This window comes from Rhinichthys klamathensis, unplaced genomic scaffold (genome assembly GCF_029890125.1).
Source record: "Rhinichthys klamathensis goyatoka isolate OS25496 unplaced genomic scaffold, OSU_Roscu_1.1 h1tg000828l_1, whole genome shotgun sequence".
Lineage (NCBI taxonomy): Eukaryota > Metazoa > Chordata > Actinopteri > Cypriniformes > Leuciscidae > Rhinichthys > Rhinichthys klamathensis.
The window spans coordinates 230,001-240,000 of NW_026607210.1; the positions used below are offsets into that span (position 1 = coordinate 230,001).

The 10,000-nt window shown below is 42.7% G+C and overlaps 1 protein-coding gene across 2 annotated transcripts in view; it reads left to right on the top strand.

The window, feature by feature from the left end:
* Window positions 1-6,833, top strand: part of cmc1 (C-x(9)-C motif containing 1) — a 14,567-nt gene extending 7,734 nt beyond the window's left edge. Inside the window, exons 3-4 of one of the 2 annotated variants that reach the window (XM_056243707.1) lie at window positions 4,318-4,408; window positions 6,031-6,172. In XM_056243707.1, the coding sequence (XP_056099682.1) occupies window positions 4,318-4,408; window positions 6,031-6,157 (218 nt within the window). In that variant the 3' untranslated portion in view covers window positions 6,158-6,172. Of the gene's footprint in view, window positions 1-4,317; window positions 4,409-6,030; window positions 6,173-6,378 lie in introns of those variants that run through there. The other variant, XM_056243708.1, reaches the window with a different exon arrangement.
* Window positions 6,834-10,000: the final 3,167 nt, after the last annotated feature.

Genomic DNA, 10,000 nt, shown 5'->3' on the forward strand with positions numbered 1-10,000 from the left:
TAAAATGTTATACATCTAGATAGTTAGAGCTGCATGACTAATGGAAACACTTCCTTGTAAAGGTTTTCATGCTTGATTACAAACAGCTAAAAGTGTAATATTCTTAAATTCTTCACTTTCAAACGTTCAAATCTTGAGTTTTCAACCCGTCAAATCCTCAAGCTTTTTATTTTGCCGGAATATGGGTGAATTTTGTAAAGTTTAGTTGATACTGTAATTAAATCACAGCCTTTAATTGTGATTTGATAAGATATATCACTATTTAAGTTTTATTTTGATTCATTGTGCAGCCACATTGATTTTAATGTTATATTCCAATTATGTAAAGTCCCGCTGTAGTCGATCATTTTATCCCTTAACACTCATCTTTGATCAGCAAAAGTACATATTTAAACATGTTCTCCTTGAAAAAAAATTCTTCATGCCTTAAAATATCTTGAACGTAACTCGACACCCTTGCCTCATTTAGTATGCGCGGTTCTATGAATATGCAAATGAGCCCCGCCTTTGAGACTGTCTTTGGTTCACTGCAGTTTTAAGCAGGAAATACTCAGCAATGCTGTCGACTTATGAACTTACACACGGTGTGTCTTAAAGCGAATTAAAAACACCACATACACACATAAACAACATTAAACGCTGGAGTGACACCATTAGCTGTCATGTGACCTCAAAGGTCAAAAGGGTCAGGGTTATGACCAAATGAGTTCACGCCAAAATACTAAGACATTGCTACTTTTCTTTTGAAAGGATTGTTGAAAAATTAGATTTAAAAACTGTGACTTAGAAGCAGTGTGTGTGTGTGTGTGTGTGTGTGTGTGTGCTTTGATGCTCAGTCACTCTGCTCTTCTCTGTGATTGTTTGTGCTTCTCGACTGGAAACCCCCTGGTTTGCTCATCGATGATCTCACACCCGTGTGTGTGTGTGTGTGTGTGTGTGTGTGTGTGTGTGTGCTCTTGCACTGCGCCATCAAAGTGCTGCTTTACTCCGACCACAGACTGAAGAACCGGCTTCGGTGTGCAGCTTCAGGCCAGATGCGCTCGCCTCGACTCGGCTCAGATCAGAACTGAGGCTATTAATACGTCTGTGGACTTTATATGATCAGAGCTCGTTACTCCAGCACATAATGCGCATCTTCATCATCTTTCATCTGTGAGAGCTCGCTCCACCCTAGGCTACTGTGTTTACCTGAACGAAAACTGAAACTACTGGTCAAAAAACATTTCCAAAAACTGAAATAAAATAAACTCATACTAAATGAAAAACTAAAACTAACAACAGTTACTGAAAACTGACTGAAATGAAATGATTAGCAAAAAGAAAATCTGTAAAAAATAATTGTTGGTTTAACTTAAAATAGTTGGTTTGAGTTCATTGAAATTCAAAATTTGAGTTAATACAAAGAAGGAGATTGATTTAATCAACAGAATCTCAAAATATGATGTCATCTGAACCACATTAATTATCTAAGTTGAATTGACAAAAGAAAAAAAGTTGTGATGAAAAACCATGAAAATATTTGTATTTGTTAGTGTGTATATGGCGAATAACCGCTGCATTATTCATACATTTTACTTTTAAGTTGCATTTATTTGGTTTCTATGTTCAATCTCAAACCATTCTTTTATGTGTATCATAAGATTGCAGAAGAGTTACTGTAATCTGTGCACACGTTAAACTTGGCTGAACTCAAACGCCTGGCTTTGGTTTGCACAGCAACGGTTCGGTTAACTTTATAAAAACTAAATATAAATGTGTTTGCAAAATAAAAACTAACAAAACTGTTAATGAGACTAACTAAAACTAAACTGAAATTTAAAGCAAATTAAAATAAAAACTAATTTAAAAATGCAAAACTACAATAATCTTGGCTCCTCCTCTCCATCCCGTTTATGAATATTTTCATATTTAGATTTTCTTGGAAATATTTTTCTGGTTTTCTGCGATAAATTGAACATTGTTGCAGATTGTACGGATTTAAATGACTTAAACTAAAATCGCTTTCATAGATGCAGTTTTGTTGAAATTATAAAGGACGGCCTTATGAAATATGTTTTATTTTTCCAAAATTCTCACATTTGTGTGTCATTTCACTTTCATGACCCTTTTAATAATCAAAAACGGTGGTAAGGAAATTAATGCATAACTTTAAAGATATAATTTATTTTTTAAAAATTTAATCAAATGAAATTTGAACAATTCCTTTATTTTTTGCAAACAATAATTTTTTGCTGCACGGCACAGATTTGTTTACATTTAATCATAGATAAAAAATAAATTGTGTGATATTCTTTAAAAAATATTCATAAACTGTATTTTTATTATTTTGAGAAGTGCATTCTACTGTACTTATAGTAATATATATATATATATTCAGCAATTGTGTGCACGCATTCTCTTTATACACACACACACACACACACATATATATATATATAAAGAGAATGTTTGCACAAAATTTGCTGAATTTAAATAAAACAAATATTTTACACAATATTTAATGAACATTCACTGAAACTTTTTTAAATGAAGAAATTCAAGAGTTTAAGTGTGTGTGTGTGTGTGTGTGTGTGTGAGTGAGTGTGTGTGTGTGTGTGTGTGTGTGTGTGTACACAACTAATATCATTCTCTCTGGAGTGTGTAGCAGTGAGTGAAGGATCCGGTGTGTGTTCTGTGGCGTTCGTGTGTTTGTGGGCCGTTTCTCGTCCGGCTTCATGTTTATGCATGGCGTCAGATGAGCTTTATATGTATTAGATTAGTCTCACGGTTGTGCTTTCTGGGATTGGTTTGCTGGCTCTGCTCTGCATACAGATGACACACACCGCAATCACTCACACACACGCAATTACAGTGATGTTTTCTGGAGCTCTGAGTCGGGGGAGAGCGGACGTAATTAATGCAGAAGACCCTGATAACAAACCCTTCAACAGCCTTTACACTCACACACACACATATACTCTCTCTCACACACACACACACACACACACACACACACACACACACACACACACACACACACACACACACACACACACACACACACACACACACACACACACACACACACACACACACACACACACACACACACACACACACACACACACACACACACACACACACATATATACTCTCACACACACACACACACACATATATACTCTCACACACACACACACACACACACACACACACACACACACACACACATATATACTCTCACACACACACACACACACACACACACATATATACTCTCACACACACACACACACACACACACACACACGCTCCGATTTTTACAAGTTTGTGAATGAGTCTCTTCTGCTCACCTGTGTTTATTTGATCAAAAATACAGTGAAATTGTGAAATATTATTCTAATGTAAATCATCTGTTCTCTATGTGAATATACAGTAAAGTGTAATTTATTCCTGTGATCAAAGCTGATTTTCAGCATCATTACTCCAGTCTTCAGTGTCACATGATCCTCCAGAAATCACTCTAATATGATGATCTGAGAGTGTGTGTGTGTGTGTTTGTAGAGTGAGTGTGTGTGTGTTTGGAGAGTGAGTGTGTGTGTGTGTGTGTGTTTGGAGAGAGTGTGTGTGTTTGGAGAGAGAGTGTGTGTGTTTGGAGTGAGTGGGTGAGTGTGTGTGTTTGGAGAGAGTGTGTGTGTGTTTGGAGTGAGAGTGTGTGTGTGTTTGGAGTGAGTGTGTGTGTGTGTTTGGAGAGAGTGTGTGTGTGTTTGGAGTGAGTGGGTGAGTGTGTGTTTGGAGAGTGTGTGTGTGTGTGTGTGTTTGGAGTGAATGTGTGTGTGTTTGGAGAGAGAGTGTGTGTGTGTGTGTGTGTGTGTGTGTTTGGAGTGAGTGGGTGAGTGTGTGTGTTTGGAGAGTGTGTGTGTGTGTTTGGAGTGAGTGCGTGTGTGTGAGAGAGAGTATGTGTGTGTGTTTGGAGTATGTGTGTGTGTGTTTTTGGAGTGAGTGTGTGTGTTTGGAGTGAGTATGTGTGTTTGGAGAGAGAGTGTGTGTGTGTGTGTGTGTGAGAGAGTATGTGTGAGAGAGTATATGTGTGTGTGTGTGTGTGTGTGTGTGTGTGTGTGAGAGAGTATGTGTGAGAGAGTATATGTGTGTGTGTGTGTGTGTGTGTGTGTGTGTGTGTGTGTGTGTGTGTGTGTGTGTGTGTGTGTGTGTGTGTGTGTGTGTGTGTGTGTGTGTGTGTGTGTGTGTGTGTGTGTGTGTGTGTGTGTGTGTGTGTTTGGAGTGTGTGTGTGTAGAGAGAAACGACTCTAACTCCAGCTTTTCCTCTGTTGTCTCCAGCGTTCAACCGTTGCTGTAAAGACTCCGGCTTCTTCATGGTGTTCAAGTGTCGAGAGGAGAACGCGGCTCTGAAGGAGTGTCTGACGCGGCAGTAAGATCAATCATAACTCGCCTTACTTCATAACTTCATAACCCATGCCTGTCTTATCATGCATCTGTTAGGGCAAAATAGTCTAGTTGGTGTAACCATCGGCAGAGATCATAAAACATGCAAACGTTATAGTGTCATTAAAAGGCCGAAATTCATGCAGAAAATGTATAAAGTATTTTTGCATAATGTATTTTCATTTATTATTTGTAATCATACAAATAATATCAAATATCAATGTTTTAATGTGTCTGAAAGAGTCTCTTCTGTTCACAAGGCTGCATTTATTTTAGCAAAAATACAGTAAAATAGTGAAATATTATTATAATGTAAATCATATGTTTTCTATGTGAATATACAGTAAAGTGTAATTTATTCCTGTGATCAAAGCTGATTCCGCATCATTACTAATGATCACACTAATGTCACACTAATCATCACACTGATGATTACTATCACACTAATGTTACAGGATTGGAGTGACTGTTTTAAAATATTAGAAACATTTATTGAAGTTGTTGCCAAAATTGATGCATTTAATGCAAATATTAAAGTATCATTAAAGGCTCAAATTCATGCAAAAAAAATGAGGAAATATTTTTGCATAATGTATTTTCATTTATTATTTGTATGATCACGTGTTACAGCATTGCACTGACTTTCTTTAAAAAAAATTGAAAAACTTATTGAACTGGATTGCGTCAAAGTCTCTTAAATATGTGATATTTTGACAGAGATATTTAGACACTTTAATGATATTCGCAATTCAAACATTAGTGATATTTGTTCCCCAAAAACATGAGCAATTCGATAAAATTCTTGAAATTAAGATGATTTCAGTAACGAAATAAGGTTCATTTTCTAGTTAACAATGAAAGCATCTATTATGTTAATTTCAACATTTACTAATGCATAAATGCGTTATTAAAATCAAAAGTTGCATCTAATATTTAGGCCTAATAGTCCTGAGCTGACTTGAACTAACTGTATCTTTATACATTAATTAGTAACACTTTACAATAAGGGTCTTTAATTAACTACATTAGTAAACATGAACTAATAACGAACTGCACTTACAGCATTTATCAATCTTTGTTAATGTTAATTTCAACATTTACTAATACTTTATTAAAATCTTGTTTTCATTAGTTAATGCACTGTGAACTAACATGAACAGCTGTATTTTAACTAACTAACATTAACAAAGATTAACAAATACAGTTACAAATGTATTGCTCATGTTAGTTCATACATTACCTAATTAACCTGTGTTACCAATTAATGTATTGCTCGTTGTTAATGTTAATGCATTAACTAACTATTGTGTTAATATTACATAAGTGTAATATAGTGATGATGTATGAGTATTGTAAGATGGCGGATGCGTTTGAGTGTGCGTGTGTGTGTGTGTGTGTGTGTGTGTGTGTGTGTGTGTCTGTCTGTGTGGTTTAGTCCTCAGCTATCAGGATCTGGCGTTCTTCGAGGAGTGTAAGCAGGAGTACCTGACGTGTGTGTGTGTGTGTGTGTGTGGTTTACTCCTCAGCTATCTGGATCCCGTGTTCTTCGAGGAGTGTAAGCAGGAGTACCTGACGTGTGTGTGTGTGTGTGTGTGGTTTACTCCTCAGCTATCTGGATCCGGTGTTCTTCGAGGAGTGTAAGCAGGAGTACCTGACGTGTGTGTGTGTGTGTGTGGTTTACTCCTCAGCTATCTGGATCCAGTGTTCTTCGAGGAGTGTAAGCAGGAGTACCTGACGTGTGTGTGTGTGTGTGTGTGTGGTTTACTCCTCAGCTATCTGGATCCGGTGTTCTTCGAGGAGTGTAAGCAGGAGTACCTGACGTGTGTGTGTGTGTGTGTGTGTGTGTGTGTGGTTTACTCCTCAGCTATCTGGATCCGGTGTTCTTCGAGGAGTGTAAGCAGGAGTACCTGACGTGTGTGTGTGTGTGTGTGTGTGTGTGTGTGGTTTACTCCTCAGCTATCTGGATCCGGTGTTCTTCGAGGAGTGTAAGCAGGAGTACCTGACGGAGAAACGGGAGTTTCAGCAGACTGGGATTCCCGCCAGGAACCGGAAGCAGAAGATTCCCACCAGCATGTAGAGCAGCCCCGTGTCTGATCTGTATATTCATGATTAGCTCTTATAAAACATCACTGGCACCAAAAGCCTAATATAAATGCATTGAGAGTGTGTTTGATCCGCATCAGACGCGTGTCGTCCCGCGGGAAGCGCCGCCGCATCATGTGGAAGATAATGCGCTCTGTGTTTCTGTGTTAAAATACAAATGAAGAGTGGATTTTCAATCAGTTTGAGCTTCAAACGTTTTAAGTGTCTAATGGTTTGAAGCAGCAGTAAAAAAAAAAAAAGATATGTAAATAATTGGTGACAATGTTATACTTTTAATAATAAAACAATGTTTTCAGTTAATGTTTCAATTAAGGCTTTTTTTTTATGTCTCTTCTGCTCACCAAAGCTGCGTTTATTTGATCAGAAATACATTAAAAATTGTGAAATATTTTTATATTCGAAGTAAGTGTAATTTATTCCTGTGATCAAAGCTGATTCCAGCATCATTACTCCAGTCTCCATCCATCTTCTTCCGCTTATCCGGGGCCGGGTCGCGGGGGCAGCAGTCTAAGCAGAGACGCCCAGACTTCCCTCTCCCTAGACACTTCCTCCAGCTCTTCCGGAGGGACACCGAGGCGTTCCCAGGCCAGCCGGGAGACATAGTCCCTCCAGCGTGTCCAAGGTCTTCCCCGGGGCCTCCTCACGGGGGGATGCGTCCGGAACACCTCCCCGGGAAGGCGTCCAGGAGGCGTCCGGAACAGATGCCCGAGCCACCTCAGCTGACCCCTCTCGATGTGGAGGAGCTGGGCTCTACTCTGAGCTCCTCCCGAGTGACCGAGCTCCTCACCCTATCTCTAAGGGATCGCCCAGCCACCCTGCGGAGAAACCTAATTTCAGCCGCCTGTATCCAGGATCTTGTCCTTTCGGTCATGACCATAGGTGAGAGTTGGAACGTAGATTGACCGGTAAATCGAGAGCTTCGCCTTGCGGCTCAGCTCCTTCTTCACCACGACAGACCGGTACATCGACCGCATTACTGCAGAAGCTGCACCGATCCGTCTGTCAATCTCCCGTTCCATCCTTCCCTCACTCGTGAACAAAACCCCAAGTTACTTAAACTCCTCCACTTGAGGCAGGAACTCTCCACCAACCTGAAGTGGGCAAGCCACCCTTTTCCGACTGAGGACCATGGCCTCGGACTGTAGGTGCTGATTCTCATCCCAGCCGCTTCACACTCGGCAGCTAACTGTCCCAGCGCATGCTGAAGGTCCTGGTCTGAAGGGGCCAACACGACAACATCATCCGCAAAGAGCAGAGACGAAATCGTGTGGTCCCCAAACCAGACACCCTCCGGCCCCTGGCTGCGCCTAGAAATTCTGTCCATAAAGATTATGAACAGAACCGGCGACAAAGGGCAGCCCTGCCGGAGTCCAACATGCACCGGGAAGAAGTCTGACTTACTGCCGGCAATGCGAACCAAGCTCCTGCTCCGGTCGTACAGGGACCGGACAGCCCTTAGCAAAGGACCCCGAACCCCACACTCCCGGAGCACCCTCCTCAGGCCGCCGCGAGGGACACAGTCGAATGCCTTCTCCAAATCCACAAAGCACATGTGGATTGGTTGGGCAAACTCCCATGAACCCTCCAGCACCCTGTAGAGGGTATAGAGCTGGTCCAGTGTTCCACGGCCGGGACGAAATCCGCACTGTTCCTCCTGAATCCGAGGTTCCACTATCGGCCGTATTCTCCTCTCCAGTACCCTGGCGTACACTTTCCCAGGGAGGCTGAGAAGTGTGATCCCCCTATAGTTGGAACACACCCTCCGGTCCCCCTTCTTAAAAAGAGGGACCACCACCCCGGTCTGCCAGCCCAAAGGTACTGTCCCCGACCGCCACGCGATGCTGCAGAGGCGTGTCAGCCAAGACAGCCCCACAACATCCAGAGACTTGAGGTACTCAGGGCGGATCTCATCCACCCCCGGTGCCTTGCCATCGAGGAGCTTCTTGACTACCTCAGTGACTTCAGCTTGGGTGATGGACGAGTCCACCTCTGAGCCCTCGGCCTCTGCTTCCTCAATGGAAGACGTGACGGCGGGATTGAGGAGATCCTTGAAGTATTCCTTCCACCGTCCGATGACATCCCCAGTTGAGGTCAACAGCTGCCCACCTCCACTGTAAACGGCGTTGGTAGGCCACTGCTTCCCTCTCCTGAGGCGCCGGACAGTTTGCCAGAATCTCTTCGAGGCCAGCCGATAGTCCTTCTCCAAGGCCTCACCGAACTCCCCCCAGGCCCAAGTTTTTGCCTCCACACCCACCCGGGCTGCAGTCCGCTTGGCCTGCCGGTACCCGTCAGCTGCCTCAGGAGTCCCACAAGCCAGCCAGGCCCGATAGGACTCCTCCTTCAGCTTGACTGCATCCTTTACTTTACGCCCGTATGTCTTGGTCACTCGGGTGAAGAGAGGGGCGGAGCTGTCAACTGATCACCATGGTGAGTTGGATCCGATGCCCCATCGGAGGAAGCTGGACGGATGCGGCAGACTCAAGCGTACTGTAAGGGTCTGCTGGGAACGTTTGGCCGAGTCCCCTGTCAGAGAGATCTTCAACTCCCACCTCCGGCGGAGCCTCGACCGGATCCCGAGGGAGGCTGGAGATATTGAGTCCGAGTGGACCATGTTCCCCACCTCCATTGTCGAAGCGGGCGCTCGGAGCTGTGGCCTTAAGGTCTCCGGTGCCTGTCGAGGCGGCAATCCCCGAACCCGGTGGTGGACACCGGAAGTAAAGGATTACTCCAGTCTTGATCACACTAATGGCGCTTTTCCACTACACAGTACCAGCTCGCCTCGGCTCGGCTCGACTCGACTCGCCTTTGTTTGGTTTTCCACTGTGTAAAAGTTGTACCTGTACCTGCTTTCGGGTACTTTTTTTCGTACCACCTCCGGCGAGGTTCTAAGCGAGCTGAGGCGAGCTAAGCCGATACTAAAATGTGACGTGAAAACAATGCCGACTGCTGATTGGTCACAGAGAATCTGCGTCATCATTGCACGCGCCAGATGGAGTATCCAGAGTAACCCCGCCATTTTTAAATAGTTTGGCCAGAGATAGTTACTAAACTTACTACTATTATTATGGCAACTCGGAAGAATACGCCGTGGTCAAACGAGGCGGTGCAGACATTCCTTTGTTTGGTTGCCGAAGAGAGGATCCAGCGAGAGCTTGATGGGGCAACGAGGAACGAAATGCCTCGCTATGACGACCGGGTACTATTTGTGGCGGTACTTTCTGCAATGGAAAACGGAGCAAAAAGCGAGCCGAGTCGAGTCGGTACTGCTAATGGAACAGCGCCATAATGTTACAGGATTGGAGTGACTGTTTTAAAATATTAGAAAAACTTATTGAAGTTGATGCAAAAATTTATGCATTTAATGCAAAAATGTAAGTATCATTAAAAGGCTAAAATTCATGCAAAAAATATAGGAAATATTTTTGCATAATGTATTTATTTATTATTTGTATGATCACTTATGTTTCAGCATGTA